At 39.3% G+C, this 18954-nt stretch overlaps 1 protein-coding gene across 1 annotated transcript in view; it reads right to left on the reverse strand.

Annotated features, from left to right (window-relative positions):
* Positions 1-4170: 4170 nt before the first annotated feature.
* Positions 4171-18954, reverse strand: part of LOC120858799 (pregnancy zone protein-like) — a 57491-nt gene continuing 42707 nt past the window's right edge. Inside the window, exons 23-36 of the mRNA XM_040235113.1 lie at positions 16236-16319; positions 15523-15699; positions 15144-15231; positions 14193-14349; positions 13735-13809; positions 12818-12995; positions 11523-11746; positions 9884-10102; positions 9585-9715; positions 8895-8985; positions 7643-7711; positions 6918-7020; positions 6087-6128; positions 4171-5456 (exon numbers count right to left, since the gene is read on the reverse strand). Coding sequence (XP_040091047.1) covers positions 5452-5456; positions 6087-6128; positions 6918-7020; positions 7643-7711; positions 8895-8985; positions 9585-9715; positions 9884-10102; positions 11523-11746; positions 12818-12995; positions 13735-13809; positions 14193-14349; positions 15144-15231; positions 15523-15699; positions 16236-16319 — 1643 coding nt within the window. The 3' untranslated portion in view covers positions 4171-5451. The remainder of the gene's footprint in view (positions 5457-6086; positions 6129-6917; positions 7021-7642; positions 7712-8894; positions 8986-9584; positions 9716-9883; positions 10103-11522; positions 11747-12817; positions 12996-13734; positions 13810-14192; positions 14350-15143; positions 15232-15522; positions 15700-16235; positions 16320-18954) is intronic.

Genomic DNA, 18954 nt, shown 5'->3' on the forward strand with positions numbered 1-18954 from the left:
TACCTGAAACTAACATAATATTGCACATCAATTATACTTCAATTAGAAAAGAAAGACTTTCAGCAATAGTTCTGCTTTGTATTCAGTTCGGTACAGTCGCTCAGTCGTGTCCGACTCTTTGCGACCCCATGAATCACAGCACACCACGCCTCCCTGTCCATCACCATCTCCCGGAGTTCACTCAGACTCATGTCCATCGAGTCCGTGATGCCATCCAGCCATCTCATTCTCTGTCGTCCCATTCTCCTCCTGCCCCCAATCCCTCCCAGCATCAGAGTCTTTTCCAATGAGTCAACTCTTCTCATGAGGTGGCCAAAGTACTGGAGTTTCAGCTTTAGCATCATTCCTTCCAAAGAAATCCCAGGGTTGATCTCCTTTAGAATAGACTGGTTGGATCTCCTTGCAGTCCAAGGGACTCTCAAGAGTCTTCTCCAACACCACAGTTCAAAAGCATCAATTCTTTGGCACTCAGCCTTCTTCACAGTCCAATTCTCACATCCATACATGACCACAGGAAAAACCATAGCCTTGACTAGACAGACCTTAGTCGGCAAAGTAGTCTCTGCTATCTAGGTTGGTCATAACTTTTCTTCTAAGGAGTAAGTGTCTTTTAATTTCATGGCTGTAGTCACTATCTGCAGTGATTTTGGAGCCCCCCAAAATAAAGTCTGACACTGTTTTTACTGTTTCCCCATCTATTTCCCAAGAAGTGATGGGACCGGATGCCATGATCTTCGTTTTCTGAATGTTGAGCTTTAAGCCAACTTTTTCGCTCTCCTCTTTCACTGTCATCAAGGGGCTTTTTAGTTCCTCTTCACTTTCTGCCATAAGGGTGGTGGCATCTGCATATCTGAGGTTATTGATATTTCTCCCAGCAATCTTGATTCCAGCTTGTGTTTCTTCCAGTCCAGCGTTTCTCATGATGTACTCTGCACAGAAGTTAAATAAGCAGGGTGACAATATACAGCCTTGATGTACTCCTTTTCCTATTTGGAACCAGTCTGTTGTTCCATGTCCAGTTCTAACTGTTGCTTCCTGACCTGCATACAGATTTCTCAAGAGGCAGGTCAGGTGGTCTGGTATTCCCATCTCTTTCAGAATTTTCCACAGTTTATTGTGATCCACACAGTCAAAGGCTTTGGCATAGTCAATAAAGCAGAAATAGATGTTTTTCTGGAATTCTCTTGCTTTTTCCATGATCCAGTGGATGTTGGCAACTTGATCTCTGGTTCCTCTGCCTTTTCTAAAACCAGCTTGAACATCAGGGAGTTCATGGTTCATGTATTGCTGAAGTCTGGCTTGGTGAATTTTGAGCATTACTTTACTAGCATGTGAGATGAGTGCAATTGTGTGGTAGTTTGAGCATTCTTTGGCATTGCCTTTCTTTGAAATTGGAATGAAAACTGACCTTTTCCAGTCCTGTGGCCACTGCTGAGATTTCCAAATTTGCTAGCATATTGAGTGCAGCACTTTCACAGCATCATCTTTCAGGATTTGAAACAGCTCAACTGGAATTCCATCACCTCCACTAGGAACACAGCCTTGTCTAACTCAATGAAACCAAGCGATGTCTGCGGGGCAACCCAAGATGGGCGGGTCATGGTGGAGAGGTCTGACAGAATGTGGTCCACTGGAGAAGGGAATGGCAAACCACTTCAGTATTCTTGTCTTGAGAACCCCATGAACAGTACAAAAAGGCAAAATGATAGGATACCAAAAGAGGAACTCCCCAGGTCATTAGGTGCCCAATATGCTACTGGAAATCAGTGGAGAAATAACTCCAGAAAGAATGAAGGGATGGAGCCAAAACAAAAAGAATACCCAGTTGTGGATGTGACTGGTGATAGAAGCAAGGTCTGATGCTGTAAAGAGCAATATTGCATAGGAACCTGGAATGTCAGGTCCATGAATCAAGGCAAATTGGAAGTGGTCAAACAAGAGATGGCAAGGGTGAATGTCAACATTCTAGGACTCAGCAAACTAAAATGGACTGGAATGGGTGAATTTAACTCAGATGACCATTATATCTACTGCTGTGGGCAGGAATCCCTCAGAAGAAATGGAGTAGCCATCATGGTCAACAAAAGAGTCTGAAATGCAGTACTTGGATGCAATCTCAAAAGCAACGACAGAATGATCTCTGTTCATCTCCAAGGCAAACCATTCAATATCACAGTTATCCATGTCTATGCCCCAACCAGTAATGCTGAAGAAACTGAAGTTGAACGGTTTTATGAAGACCTACAAGACCTTTTCAAACTAACACCCCCAAAAGATGTCCTTCTCATTATAGGGGACTGGAATGCAAAAGTAGGAAGTCAAGAAACACCTGGAGTAACAGGCAAATTTTGCCTTGGAATGCGGAATGAAGCAGGGCGAAGACTAATAGAGTTTTGCCAAGAAAATGCACTGGTCATAGTGAACACCCTCTTCCAACAACACAAGAGAAGACTCTACACATGGACATCACCAGATGGTCAACACAGAAATCAGATAGATTATATACTTTGCAGCCCAAGATGGAGAAGCTCTATACAGTCAACAAAAACAAGACCAGGAGCTGACTGTGGCTCAGATCATGAACTCCTTATTACCAAATTCAGACTCAAATTGAAGAAAGTAGGGAAAACCGCTAGACCATTCAGGTATGACCTAAATTAAATCCCTTATGATTATACAGTGGAAGTGAGAAATAGATTTAAGGGCCTAGATCTGATAGATAGAGTGCCTGATGAACTATGGACTGAGGTTCATGACATTGTACAGGAGACAGGGATCAAGACCATCCCCAAGGAAAAGAAATGCTTTGTATTAAATACTAATAAACATTCTTTGAAAGGCTGTACTAGAGCAGATTAAAATCTATAAATCAGTCTTTTAACCCACATTTGCATTGAAGTCTAGCAATATTCATGACTCACAGACTTATTATTTTATATCATAAATTATTTTATTTTCTGGAGTGGATTGCCATTTCCTCTTCCATGGGATTTTCCTGACCCAGGGATCAAACCCATGTTTCCTTCGTCTCCTGCATTAGCAGATGAATTCTTACCACTGAGTCACCTGGGAAGCTGGCAAATTTTGCCTCAAGTCCTAATAAATAACCAAAATTCCTTCTTCTTATTTCTCTGACTTTGGAAAAGTATGAAAATCTGTTTTATGTGTTTGTGAAACAGTAAGCAATTCAAGTCAGGTTTGAGTGAAAATGATCTTTCTGGCTCATTTTCTCTACTGGTATGTGCTAAAACCTTTGCATTATTCCATTTCTCCTCTATCTCTCTGCTTGAGGGAATATGCTCACTCAGCACTGACCCAGTTTTTTCACTGTCTACTATATTCCCAGAACTGTGTTGGGTGAACAGGCGGCAGACATGATCGAGGTACAGGTCTGGCTTTTAAAGAGCTCTGACTGTACAGAAGATGGGGAAAAAAACAATTTTTTAAGATGTGGAATTGTACAAGTCAAAAGAGAGATATTTGTGCTAAACCATCAGAAGCATGAAAAGAGAACAGTTCTGCACAAATGACTCTATCAGAAATCAGAAAGATAAAAAAAAAATAACTTTCTTTTTCCTGCCATGGCCTAGAAGATGGACTACCTATAATACAATTCTGAAATAATTCTCCTTTTAAAAACCTTTCAGTGGTTTTCATAAAAAATGACAATTATTGTTCTAGTCTTTACTTATTTTGTAATTTTATTTTTGCCCTTATCTTTTAATTTGTCTATTTGTATACATTTTATTGGGTTTCTCAGATGGTGCTGGTGGTAAAGAACCCGCCTGCCAATGCAACAGACATAAGAGATGAGGGTTCGATCCCTGGGTCGAGAAGATCCCCTGATGGAGGGCATGGTAACCTACTCCAGTATTCTTGGCTGGGAAATCCTGTGGACAGAGGAATCTGGCAGGCTAGAGTCCACAGGGTGGCAGAATCAGACATGACTGAGGGAACTTAAGCACACATACATGCATACATTTTATTATTCTTCCAACTTATTTTTGCTATTTATGCCCATGAAATTAATCTTTAATTTTCATTTTGTAGTTCAGTCCAAATTCAGAAATTAAGTCAGAATTAGAATTCACTTCTTGTGAGTTGAATAAATGAAAATAAAATGTGTCTGACTAAGGAAGGCTAAATATTGTAAAAAAAAATTGACATTCATAATCATTATACATTTATTTGTGTTCAGTGAATCTCCAGACAATACCCAATGTGACTATAGGGATAATTCACATCATAAAAAAATTTCAAAAATTTCAAAAATTTTCAAAATTTTACCTGGAATAAATGATAAGCTTAGTATTGCAAAGAAAAGGTGAAAACTGACCAGCTGAATAATTACAACATTTCATTTAGCCACAGTAATTCAAATATTTTAGTATGTATGAAAGAATAAACTGTTAATCAGTGAAATAGAATAAATCATTTAAAAACAAATCTTAAAATAAAGGAGTAATCTCTTATTTGCATGGAAATCTTGAATTGGTTAATAAATGATAATGGGACTATTAGAAGGCTACATAAGTGAGAAAAAAAGTCAATTTAGATATCAACTCATATAGCACACAATAGACAACAAAATCACTTGAGATGGAATTAAATGTAAAAATTCAAACCAGGACTTTTGCTTCCACACATGCAGGATTTCTTCAGCACAAAGTTCTCTCTAATGCAATCCCTTTATAAGTCGCACCCTTTTCCCATTTCCCTAGCACCTATAACCCCTGGAAACCACTCATTTATCTTCCATTTCTATGGTTTTGTCATTTCAAGAATGTTTTATGAAAGGAGTCATACAGTGTGACCTTTTGAGATTGCATATCTTTTCACTCAGTGTGAAGTTTTTGAGATCCATTCAAGTAGTTGTTTGTATCAGTGCTTTGTCCGTTTTTATTAGTGAGTAGTATTCCATAGTATGGATGTACCACAGCTAGTCTGATGGACATTTTGGTTGTTTCCAATATTTAGAAATATTGTTTTTTTTTTCCCTATCTTCTGGGAAAGCAGATTTTGGAATTTTATTTTTAATTATCTTCAGATTTTTTTTGTGTGTGTACCTCTTTGTATAGTTTTTCTGTATTTTTAAAAACACTATAGAGACTTCCCTGGGGTCCAGTGGTTAACATACTGTACTTCCACTGCATGGGGCAAGGGTTAGATCCCTGGTTGGGGAACTAAGATCCTGCATGCCATGTGGAGTGGCAAAACAAAACAAAACAAAACAAAACACTGTGGAGAATAGATACATAAGAAGGAACACATAATATTGATAAAAAGAGTTATAAATGTCATAAATTTATTCAACATACAAATTTAGCATACTTCCAATTCCTGTCCCTTCTTTCTCCCACTGTCCTCTCTTCTGATAACTCTTTGTTCTTTGTTTCTGGAGCAGTTCATCTGATGAGGTCCACAAGTTACCATCGTCAATCATTTCCATGTTCAGACTAAACAGTAAAGAAAAGATAGAAATATTAGGAAAATTTTGTGATCTAATAAAGGAATAATTTTTCATATTTTAGTGATAAATATTTGAACTTAGTATGCTTATTTATTTTTATTGATAAGGCTGTTCTCAGTTTTTCCATGTTTTAAAGTAGAGAGTGGAAAGTCTCATAGCAAGTATTGTATTGTCGAAGATGAACCCTGTCAATTAGCCAAAAAGAACATCTTATAGATCACATCTCTTGTGCAGTATTATATGGACAATTTTAGAGTGAAAAGTTGCCTGACTTTAACTTGTGTAAGTTTAGAAACATCTTAGAAAGGCCATGGGTGATAAATATATCACCACTGAGCACAGAAATATAAACTAAATATTAAATGATTTAGCTTTTATATGTGGCAAATTCCTGGATTCATCCTCAAACAAGTCAACCTAGATACATGTAATTATATTTTACTTGCATTTTTTCCTACCGTGAAAGTCTATAATACATCTGAGATAGTTCAATTCATAAATGATTCACCAAGGAGTTTTATAATACGGTAAGGGAATGCTCAAGAAGCAGCTTTACTCAAACAGCAAATGTTTATTTTCTTTTCATTGGCATCAGATTTTATTGTCTATACTTTACCAGCACTGCAGGGAACACTGTACTCTTCGATGGTGAATTCCTCTGAAATGCAAAAAGAATGAGACAGCAATGACAGACATGCAGTAATAGGCACATGAGTAGTTAACTGTAAATAAACTGCGTAAGCTATGAAAGAAAGTATAAGGCATAGTTATAGAGCCAATAAAAGGACTTCTTTTGTACTAAGCCACTTGGGATTGCTTGGTGGGAAGTAACAGAAAGTTGGGCTTGGATACAAAGCTCACAAATGGATAACTGTTTTTCTGTAGGACACTGTATAGCCCTTTTTCACAATTATGTTTTTCTTATTGGAGTTGTACCTTCTGCTCTAAACCTTTTATTTTCTAAGAAAGAGTTAAGTTGGAACACCACCAGCATGCTAAGATGGTGTAAGTTTCTAGTTCAAAGTCATGAGCAAATCAAAGAATTTCCTGATATATTACACAGTTTCCCAAAATTCATGATTCTCCAAGGCCCAGGTGAAAAACAGATCAAATTTTGGGTCTCATAGCACACATTAGTACTAGGAATTTTTTTTTTTTTTAAGTTATTTCTGCTCTTCTTTCCTTTCTAGAATAATTCAGTGTAGAACAAACAACTTCATAGGAGAATTTAGAAAGAACTGATCCCCTTATTGCTTTATGATCAGTTTATAAGAATGACTCTAATACTTGTTTGGGGACAAGTATTACGAATAAGATTATCCTGTGATCATAAACTCACTCTTTCTTCCAGTGAGAGATTGTGGAGTTTTCTTTCAGTTATGGTGACACTATCCTAGGTTAGTCATCTTTCTCCTTTCAAGGCTTGGCATGTCTGACTCTCACTCACCTGTCTCATAGTAATCATATGCCTTTACAGTAGCTGGTTTTAAATTCTTTACTGCGATGTCTTGTTCCACTGAGAAGGAGAAACTCACGATATGATGGGTTAGCTGGAGAGAGAGGAAAACTGAATTGGAATCAAAGATTAACTTTGACTCTCTTTAAGATATTATCAAACACTGTACTTATGCTATTCTCTGTGCCAAAACCTATGGAAAGAACGAGATGGCTTCAGACTTGTATAATACATTCAAGGACAGATAAAAGAAGGGCAAGAAGACAATTTTACAGACATTTAAATGTAGTAAATCAAGCCTGTTGACTTGGCCAAGATTCATTTTCCTCTATAGCTATTTCCTCCCATTTCATAAATGAAATACCAGGGAGTTTTATAATATGGGCTTCCCTGGAGGCTCAGATGGTAAAGAATCTGCCTACAATGTGGGAGACCCAGCTTCAATCCCTGGGTCAGGAAGATTCCTCTGGAGAAGAGAATGGCAATGCACTCCAGCATTCTTGCCTGGAGAATTTCTTGGATGGACAGAAGAGCCTGGTGACCTGTAGTCTGTGGGGCTGTAAAGAGTTGAACACGACTGAGTGACTAACACTTATACCAGAGACTTATGTAACATGGTAAGCTGTGTATGTGAAGTACACTCTTTGGAACCTGGGTTGGCTTGTTAGACCCTCTAGTAGCTTTCCTGGATCTAGCAGAGTCACAGAGAATCTTACCTCTTCAAAATAAATCAGGACATGGTTGGTGCTCACTTCAGTCCTCTGAATCTGAGCCATTTCCTGGAGCTGTAGACGCAGAGGATAAACCAAAGGGTATGAGATGAGGGACTCTCAGGCTGAGATAGTCTTCAGATATTTATGTTCTAAATGGCTTCTCAGAGACATCACACTCTAATTTGATCTCCTCAACAATAATAGCAATAGTAATAAAAATAACATTGACTAAACACCCTTCCTATCTATTATCTACATATAGAGATAGGGAATTATCTTCTAACTATATTTAAAAAAAGGTGGGGAGGAGAATAAAAGACATTTCTCCCCATCTTTTGAGTCTAGCATAATTTTGATACCAGAAACCAGTAAGAATAATGTAAGAAACAAAAAGTACAGCCCAATGTCAGTCATTGGGGTGACATCAGTCACTGGGAGAAGGGGACGACAGAGGATGAGATGGTTGGATGGCATCACTGACTCAATGGACATGAGTTTGGGTTAACTCCAGGAGTTGGTGATGGACAGGGAGGCCTGGCATGCTGCTGTTCCTGGGGTCACGAAGCATCAGACATGACTGAGTGACTGAACTGAACTGAGTGTCAGTCATGATATTAAAAAAAAAAAAAAAAACACACACAACCATCTATAAGCAAATAGAATCCAGAAATTTATTTTAAAAAATAAACACAACGACCAGGTCCAGTTAGTCCTAAGAATGTAAAATTGCTTCAGAATTTAAAAGACCAATGTGATTTATTATACTAATTAAAAATAAAATCACTGTCATCTAAAATACAGAAGAAGATTTGAACTAAAGCACAGCACCCATTTGCTACAAGAACTTCTGTAAATTATAATTGGAAACTTCCTTGAACCAATAAGAAAATGATCAAAAACCCTAAAGCAAACATTTGCTCAGTTATGAAGAGATAAAAACTTTCTCTTCTATGTCAAGGAAAAGCTCAGAAAAAAAAAATTTAAATGGTGTAGTCTCCCTTTTCCTTTTTATACGTAATGGAAAGATAATTTAATGCACTATGCATTCCTACAAGTCTCAAGGTTAAACATTATTAACCATGTTTATGATTTGTATCTTATAGTTGAGACCATATAACTAGGATGCCCACTCTTCAAATAATGGAAACACACACTAGAGACACAAGTTTGAGAGACCTCTTGAAGAATTGAAAAAAAAAAATTTACAGCATTTATTTGCCATGACTTTGCTATCTGTAAGGGATTTAGGGCTTACCTTTCTTACGGATGATTTCACAGGTATGAAGCCTGATACCATCTTCACATCAACAATGACCATGTTGGAGCTGGGTCGTTCCCCAGTGTAACTATGAAGTCAAGGTGTATGGACAAGGCAGTCAAACAAAATCCTCTGGATTTCATTCAAGACAGAAGTCTCTCCTCTTTTATTTCTAGTGTTTCCTACACCTGGCTACCATTCAACTTCACCATCTACTCTATTTGCTTCTGCTATAGTTGTCTGGGGCTTCTCAGGTGGCACTAGTGTAAAGAATCTTCCAACCAATGCAGGAGATGCACATTTGATCCCTGGATGGGAACAAGAACCTCCCTTCGGTAGGAAGGAAGTGACAACCCACTCCAGTATTCTTGCCTGGAAAACTCCATGGACAGAGGATCCTGGTGGGTTACAATCCATGGAGTTGCAAAAGGGTGGGACATGACTGAACAATTGAGCATGTAGTTGTTTAGAAAACTGATAAAAAGAAGTCATACTCTGCAGGTGTAGTGACATCATATTCTCAACATTAAAGGCTTTTTGGTTAAGAGTGAAGAAAATTTTCTTTTGAATAAATATTGCAAGAATTTCTTATTCATTGTATATGACCCTGGACAGTGAAGATGCCCTGCACCAGAAAATCAATTTCACCATATTCTACAAAAGGTCAGGTAGCAATTTATGATTTACCTAATGTTGATGTGAATCTGGACTTTCCTGTGTGTGCTGACTCCATCACAATTCTTGGGGAGAGTTTCAACTTTCAGAGTAAAGGGAGCTTTTCTTTCTTTCTTGGGCAGGATATTATATCTCAAGGATGTCTAAAATAAATGGGAAAAAAAGGCTTTATTTTTACACTTAATCTATTGCTTCTAGGTAATTTATATTTCCCCTTGGTACATGTTTCTTTCTCTGTTTTGAAGTTCAGATCTACTTCTTGAGACTTGATCTCCCATTTGTGACACTTCTGGAACCCTGGCAAGTCTCACCTGGACATACACACATCCCGACCCTGACACAACTGTGCTGTACTTCCCCGGGATCTCTGGCAAAGCCACCTCCTGCAGCAGTAGACGTTTGGCTTCATCTACTCGGAATTCTTCAGAGAAGCTCTCCTCAGACTTGACGGTGACAGTAGCTGCTTTATCCCCTTTAGTGAAAGTTGCTGCTCCATATTTGGAAAGTGCCTGGAGAGCCACCACTGTATCCTGAAAAAAGATGGGTGCAGAAATTATAGGAGAGGAAGGTGGCCAAGTCATACTGGATATAAACCATATCCATGCTACTCTCAGAGTTACCTAGTCATAAACACTGTTCATTCACTGAATTTCAAGTCTATTCAGAGCTCGTTATTCATCTTGAACTATTCATTCATCTTGAACTATTCTAGGTACTTCGTGTGTGTTGGTCACTCCATCATGTCTTACCCCGTGATCCCATGGACTGTAGCCCACCAGGCTTCTCTGTTCATGGAATTCTCCAGGCAAGAATACTGGAGTGGATAGCTCTTCCCTTCTGCAGGGGATCCTCCCAACTCAGGGACTGAATCCAGGTCTCCCATATTGCAGGCAGATTCTTTACCATTTGAGCCATCTGGAAATCCTTAGGTACTTTGGGGAAATGCAGTTTCCTCATTCAAGTAAGTTACAATGTACATACGGGACTAAGACTCAAATAGTTGACACAGAGTAGAACACATTTCAATAATCTATACATTTCTGTGTATTTCTACAAGCTTCACAGGTGGCAGAGTGGTAAAGAATCTGCCTACCAGTGCAGGAGATGTAAGAGACTTGGGTTTGATCCCTGGGTCAGAAAGATCCCTGAAGGAGGAAATGGCAACCTACTCCAGTATTCTTGCCTGGAGAATCCCAAAGACAGAGGAGTCTCACGGGCTACAGTCCATGGGGTCACAAAGAGTCGGACATGACTGAGCATGGACACATGTAATATATACATTTCTATAACAATATTTGTTGGGAAAATTCAGAGAAAGAAGGAGTTGGAGCTAGCATACATAATAAGAGAAGGCTGTGAAGAAGATGAGAAATAAGATTATCTCTGAATAGTGAGAAAGATTTATGCAAACAGAAAAGAGGCATCAGGCAGTAACAGGGAGGGACATACTGGAAGTTAAGACCTGGAGAAGAATGAACCAATTCCAGGAAAAGCAAAGAGATCAGCCTTATTAGACAAGATTATTCATGTTTACTGAGGAGAGGAAATATTTTGGGCAAATTAATTTTAGTCTTTGGATGAAAAATGCCACAAAGCATGTGGGATCTTAGTTCCCACACCAACCAGGGATGGAACCTGAGCCCCCTGCAGTGGAAGCACAGAGTCTGGACCACCAGGAAAGACTCTAATGGAAGTGATTGTATGAAAACATTGCTTTAGGAAGATTGGTTACTTTATAGAAAAGGATCCACTAAGAAGAGAAAATATGAGAAATTGTATAGAGGACAGAGAAATAATCCAAGTATAAAATAATGAGGCTGAAATCTTTTTGGTGATGCAAGAATAAAATATAAATTAGAAACACTATTCACTTACTCAACTCTTAGAATATGGTTGTGTCTACATAGGTATTAGTACATTTATTTTTCTTCCTAGAGTCTCTTCACAGACCTGAGTGGAGGAGAAGCCCCCATTGGGGTTCTGTTGCTTGGTGAGCCATTTTACAATCTGTGTAGCCACAGACAGATCTTCTGAAGATGGGGCAGGCTGGGCAGTAAGATGGGCAAGGAGGGAGTAAGATGTCATCTCCACATCAACAGAAGGAGCCCGGGGTGGACTGTAGAGTTCATTAACTTCTTGAGGCTTCCTAGGACGTTGCCAGTGGATTGAGTCCTCTTAGAAATAAAAAAGGATATCATCTTCAGCTTAGAGAACATTTTCAAAAATCTAAATCTTTAATGATCCCTGTAATTACAGCTCACCCAGTGAATGGACATACATGAAATGAAGTGAAAGCCTCTCAGTCGTGTCTGATTTTTTGCGACCCTATGGGCTATACAGTCCATGGAATTCTCCAGGCCAGAATACTGGAGTTGGTAGCCTTTCCTTTCTCCAGGGGATCTTCCCAACCCTAGGGATTGAACCCAGGTCTCCCGCATTGCAGGCAGATTCTTTACCAGCTGAGCCTCCAGGGAAGCCCAAGAATACTAGAGTGGGTAGTCTTTCCTTTCTCCAGTGGATGTTCCCAGCCCAGGAACTGAACCAGGGTCTCCTGCACTGCAGGCAGATTCTTTACCAACTGAGCTATCAGGGAAGCCCAGACATACATGAAGTGAAAGTATTAAGTAATCACCAATCAAGCTAATCTTTGCCAAGAAAGTACATTGACGTTCCAGTAAATCACCTCATGTCTTTGTGTTTATTACATCCTTGTGTGATATTAGAAACTGGACTGTTTCGAGGCCTATAATGTATGAATTTATAAAATCATCCATGTTACCTAGAGATGTTAGGTCAGTAATAATTAATCTTCTTATAATAATAAAAATGGATATAATATAATATAAGCATGATGTGAAAGTGAAAAGTGAAAGTCATTCAGTGGTTTCCAACTCTTTGCAACCCCATGGACTGATTATATACAGTTCATGGAATTCTCCAGGTGAGAACAGTGGAGTGGGTAGCCGTTCCCTGCTCCAGTGGATCTTCCCAAACCAGGGATAGAACCCAGGTCTCCTGCATTGCAGGCAGATACAAGCTGAGCCACCAGGGAAGCCCAAGAATACTGGAGTGGGGAGCCTATCCCTTCTCCAGGGGATCTTCCTGACCCAGGAATCGAACTGGGGTCTCCTGCCTTGCAGGCGGATTCTTTATCGGCTGAGCTACCAGGGAAAGCCCAAAATAGATGTGAATAAAATAGGCTCTCTCCCTTTGATCACCGGTGACTTTTGGAAGTCAATTCTTACCTTCTCTTACAGCCTCTTTGTCTAGTGACTCAAGCAGTTCCTTTCTCTTGGCTTGGTCTCCTGCTAGTGCGAAGGCATAGGCCAATAACGCCTTGGTATAGACAAGACTTCCTTGGGCCTCTGAGGCAGATTGCCAGGCCCTTTCCAGGCAGAATAGAGCATTGCGGACAACTGGGTGCTATAAAGAAGAAAAAGCCCCTTTTTTTTTTTCCCTTTTTCCCACCTTTTATATTTATTTTTTTGGGGGGGGGGGTGCGGGGAGGGTATAGCTGCTTTACAACAACATTGTGTTAGTTTCTGCTGTACAGCAAAGTGAATCAGCTCTACGTATACATATATCTCCTCCCTTTTGGACTGCCTTCCCATTCAGGTCACCGCAGAGCACTGAGTAGAGTTCCCTGTGCTATACAGCAGGTTCTCATTAGTTGTCTATTTTATACATAGTAGTTGTGTGTATGTCAGTCCACATCTCCCAGTTCGTCCCACCTCCACATTTCCCCTTTGGTATCCATATGTTCTCATTCTCCACATCAATCTTGTTCCTGCCTTGCAAAGAGATTCATCTGTACCACTTTTCTAGATTCCACATATATGCATTAATATACGAAATGTGTTTTTCTTTTTCTGACTTACTGAAAATGAAGGAAGATCTTAAGCTAGCTGAACCAGGCTAATGAACTGTCCCCTGGCTAGCCACAGATTAAATGCCCCAATGTACTTGCACAACACCACAGTTCTGACCAGAGGGTAATTTCCTTTGCAGCTTCCCAAGGGATCTACTGTCCTTTATGCTCCAGTGAAATACACTAACATTAAATAATGTGAAAATCACAACTCATTTTCCTCAGAGATTCATAGCTCCACGAGTTTCATCCTTACATTAGAGGAAGGTACAGGGTGGGAGGGGTGGTACATACGGTGACAAGCAGTGGCATCTCCAGTAGAGCGATGGTAATATAGGCAGAGAGCGTTACCTCGTCATCAACCCCACCCTGTAGGATCAGAGGCAGAGACACTCAAACATTCCAATAGCCATCACCCAGAGGCAGCTAACTCTAATTTCCCCCTTGGTTATCTTCACCAGAATGTATCTTTTCTAGGGCAATATTATTGTTTCCTCCGCTTCCTCTTTCACCCTCAAATTCTGAAATCTGTCCCAAATCACTTTCCCTCATTTTTAGTGACATAGTAGAGTTTTTTGGACATGCTATTTTCTTAACCATAGGAAACACCTAATTGATCGTTAGGTTTCAAAAGCTTTTGCTTCTGCTGTCCTTCTCAAAGTTATGTCACCAGGACTTGAGGAATCCATAGGAGCATCACAACTCATACAGTTCACTCTTCTCAGGGACCAGAACAAATTTAAAGGCATCACCTTAATAGCATTGTTTAGCAATGATCCGGAGCGCTGGAAACAACCATTTTCCTTCTGCTTCCGTGAAAGCCAGGTAAGGGAGTCTGTGATGTGTGAGTCCTCCACAAAGATGTGTGATTGGGCTTGAGAAAAAGACTTGAGCACAAATGCAGTAAGCCTGTTCAGCAAAGAAGAGAAGGAGACCTGAGGAGCATCTCCTTTTTAAAGGTCACTGCCTATCATCTCCAGAGAGCTTTGCAATTCCGTGGAGAAAATTGGTGGGGAGATGACCCTTGAATACTGAATATACTCTTATTTGTCCAACAAACTTCTGAATCTATTTAAAAATCTCTCAACTTTATTGGTTTCTCCAGAGTTGATAGTTTTTTTTCCTCGTAAAAAGTTTGTTAGAGACTCCAAGCCTTCCCACCATCCAAATTGCCATTTTCTGAATGATTTTACTACATCACAGTGTCTTTCTGTTCTTCGCTTCCTCTCCTTCCTGAATGCACAATATAGAAATTTCTTCCTCTCTCATTTCACATTGTGACACCTTATGCCTTATATTTCTGCTTGAGGGGACCCTAATTTTACTACTATCTATTGTACTATCCGCCTGCAATGCAGGAGACACAGGTTCTGTCCTTGGGTCTGGAAGATCCCCTGGAGAAGGAAATGGCAACCCACCCCAGTATTCTTGCCTGGGAAATCCCATGGACAGAGAAGCCAGGTGGGCTACAGTCCATGGGGTCCCAAAAGAGTCAGACATGACTTGGCTACTAAACAACTGTACTGTCAGAACAGTGAGCTTTCATACCTGAAATGGTGATTTTCCACTAGCAATGATACGCATGTGGGTTTTTAAAGGATAACAAATTTCTACACAATAAGTCCAGGTATCAGATAAGAGCTATTTCTAGTTATCTGAAATATCTTGAATTTACAGAGAGCATATGGAAATAATTATCTTACCAAGTGTTTCCCTGACTTCTACCATCACGATCCCCAAAGGTGCTGTAAGAACCATCACTGTGCTTATAGTTCAACTGTCTTTGGTAACCTTAAGAAGAAGAATGTTTGCATAGATTTAGGAAGTAGCAGAGACACTGGAGAAGGAATCAGGCTTTTCCTTAAAACTCACTGAGGAATCACAGGGAAGCTACTATTTTACTACAAAGTCTCCAAGATTTGAAGATGCCATTTAATTCTCTGGTTGTATTGTGAGACATCTTGTTGGATGTCACAGCAAAGGTAATTACTAAATCTTAATTGAAGGGACTTGGATTTGAGTTCAATGGAGGAGATATTTAGGAAATCAACTAATGTTTTTCCTTTGGGGGTAATCTCTCACCACTGATGAGGTAGCTGATGGCTTTGGACTTGATCTTCTCAGTGAGCTGTCCTGTCTCATTTAGATAGTTCAGAACATAGATGTTAGGGGTGAAAAGGACCATATTCTGTTCTCCACAACCATAGGGCATCCGGAGAAGATTCTGCAGATTTTGCATTGCAGAGCCTAGTATATCACCTGAGGAATGAAATACAGAAAAAAACTTAGAGGAACTCAGCTGATTGATGTTAGGGTAGGAAAATAGATGACTAGCTAAGTGAGAAGTCAAATCATGTATAAAGGGAAGGACCAGAAAGCATAAGAGGTGAGGAAAAACAAGAATAGAAAGAGAAATGTTGGAACAATAAAGTAGATGTTCAAAGATGGGAAAAATAGGAAAAAACAAAAATGGAAGGATATACCTTTCTGATGAGTCACACATCTGGTAAAAAATGATTAGTTTCATCTCTAGTAGAAAGCATCACTATCTAGCCGATATCTTGAAGGTGAGAGCACAAAGAGATGACTCTCTTTGCTCTTTAGAGTATGTCAAGGTTTAAGATGTAACATAGCATTGATTCAGCCCCTCTTTCCCACTAACACACAGTGTGGTCCTGATGCTTTCTCTCAGTCCAATGCCTAGACACAGGGACTTCATCAGGAAGGGATGATGAGACCCCATGCACTAGAGTTAAAAGGATGGACAGATGCTTCTTTTGGGATGGGAGACTCACCCAAAACTGAATATGTCGCCCTGGCAGAACCTTCAACCACATTTGAAGGAAGTTTTAATGACAACTTTTCAGATCCTCCAGTTTCTAATGAAACAAGACAAATACACAGAAGGGAGGGAAAAATGAGAGAAATGTTCTAGTTCTATCTGCACTTTTCCCCATCTCTATGATCAAGACCAACATCATGTTTTTCTTAGTTATTATTTAATTATTTTGATGCAATCCAAGAGCCACAATTCATCTCACAGTGAAGTTCATATTAATCATATATATTTGTGCTAAATCTCTATAGATCTCTGTATAAGCATATACCTTATGTTATACTTATTTCCTTCTCTTTCTTGTTTATGTTAACTTATACTATAGCTAGTGGTTGTAAAAAAAAATCATATTTACTCCATGAATATGTATTAAGTGTGTGCTATGTACCAGATTTTGTATTAAGTGCAGTGATACAGCAATTTTTGGAAGACATTTCCTGACATCATCATAAGTTCATTTTGATGGGAGTAATAAAATAACAAATTTTTAGTATGCTAGATACTGATAAGTTCTATACAAAAAATAAAGCAGAGTATTTATATGGGTGAGCTAGTGAGGCAAGGTAAACCAGGAAGTGCAGGGTGTGGGGAGACATTTGTCATCTAAATACTCATTGATTAAAAAATCAGGTACTTCCCTGTTGTTTCAGTGGCTAAGACTCCATGCTCTCAATTCAGGGGGCCTTGGTTCAATCCCTGGTCAGGGAAATAGATTCACATGCCCCAACTAAGATCTGGCATAGCCAAAATCAGAAAAGAACCAGGAATGTTAGGTCCGTGAATTAAGGTAAATTAGAAGTGGTCAAACAAGAGATGACAAGAGTGAACATTGACATTTTAAGAATCAGTAAATTAAAATGGACTGGAATGGGCAAATTTAATTCAGATGACCATTATATCTACTACTGTGGGCAAGAATCCCTTAGAAAAAATGGAGTAGCCTTCATAGTCAACAAGAGTCCAAAATGCAGTACTTGGGAGCAATCTCAAAAATAACAGAATGATCTCTGTTCGTTTCCAAGGGAAGTCATTCAGTATTACAGTAATCCAAGTCTATGCCCCAACCAGTAATGCTGAGGAAGCTGAAGTTGAATGGTTCTCTTAAGACCTACCAGATCTTTTAGAACTAACACTCCATAAAGATGTCTTTTTCATCATAGGGGACTGGAATGCAAAAGTAGGAAGTCAAGAGATACCTGGAGTAACAGGCAAATTTGGCCTTGGAGTACAAAAGAAGCATGGCAAAGGCTAACAGAATTTTGCCAAGAAATCACACTGGTCATAAAAAATACCCTCTTCCAATAACACAAGAGAAGACTCTACATGGACATCACCAGATGGTCAGTACGGAAATCAGATTGATTATATTCTTTGCAGCCAAAGATGAAGAAGCTCTATATAGTCAGCAAAATAAGACCATGAGCTGACTGTGGCTCAGATCATGAACACTTTATTGTACAATTCAGACTTAAATTCAAGAAAGTAGGGAAAGCCACTAGACCATTCAGGTATGAATTAAATTCTTTACAATTATACAGTGGAATTGACAAATAAATTGCAGAGATCAGATCTGATAGACAGAGTGCCTGATGAACTATGGACGGAGGTTTGTGACATTGTACAGGAGACAGGGAGCAAGATCATCCTCAAGAAAAAGAAATGCAAAAAGGCAAGATGGCTGTCTGAGGAGGCCTTACAAATAGCTGAGCAAAGAAGCAAAAGATAAAGGAGAAAAGGAAAGCTATACCCATTTGAATGCAGAGTTCCAAAGAATAGCAAGGAGAGATAAGAAAGCCTTCCTCAGTGATCAATGCAAAGAAATAGAGGAAAACAGAATGGGAAAGACTGGAGATCTCTTCAAGAAAATTAGAGATACCAAGGGAACATTTCATGCAAAGATGGGCTCAATAAGGACAGAAATGGTATGAACTTAACAGAAGCAGAAGATATTAAGAAGAGGTGGCAAGAATACACAGAAGAACTGTCCAGAAAAGATCTTCATGACCCAGATAACTGCAATGGTGTGATCGCTCATCTAGAGCCAGACATCCTGGAATGTGAAGTCAAGTGAGCCTTAGAAAGCATCACCATGAACAAAGCTAGTAGAGGTGATGCAATTCCAGTTGAGCTATTTCAAACTGTAAAAAGATGATGCTGTGAAACTGCTGCACTCAATATGCCAGCAAATTTAGAAAACTCAGCAGTGGCCACAGGACTGGAAAAGGTCAGTTTTTCACTCCAATCCCAAAGAAAGGCAGTGCCAATTAATGTTCAAACTACCACACAGTTGTACTCATCTCACACAGTAGGAAAGTAATGCTCAAAATTCTGCAAGCCAGGCTTCAACAGTATGTGAACCATGAACTTCCAGATGTTCAAGCTGGATATAGAAAAGGGAGAGAAACCAGAGATCAAATTGCCAACATCAATTCTATCATTGAAAAAGCAAGAGAATACCAGAAAAAATCTACTTCTGCTTTCTTAATTATGCCACAATATTTGACTGTGAAGATCACAACAAACTATTGAAAATTCTGAAACAGATGGGAATACCAGACCACCTGACCTGCCTCTTGAGAAATCTCTATGCAGGTCAAGAAGCAACAGTTAGAACTGGACATGGAAGAACAGACTGGTTCCAAATTGGGAAAGGAGTATGTCAAGGCTGTATATTGTCA

The sequence above is a fragment of the Oryx dammah genome, unplaced genomic scaffold (genome assembly GCF_014754425.2).
Source record: "Oryx dammah isolate SB20612 unplaced genomic scaffold, SCBI_Odam_1.1 HiC_scaffold_29, whole genome shotgun sequence".
In the NCBI taxonomy this organism is placed as follows: Eukaryota; Metazoa; Chordata; class Mammalia; order Artiodactyla; family Bovidae; genus Oryx; species Oryx dammah.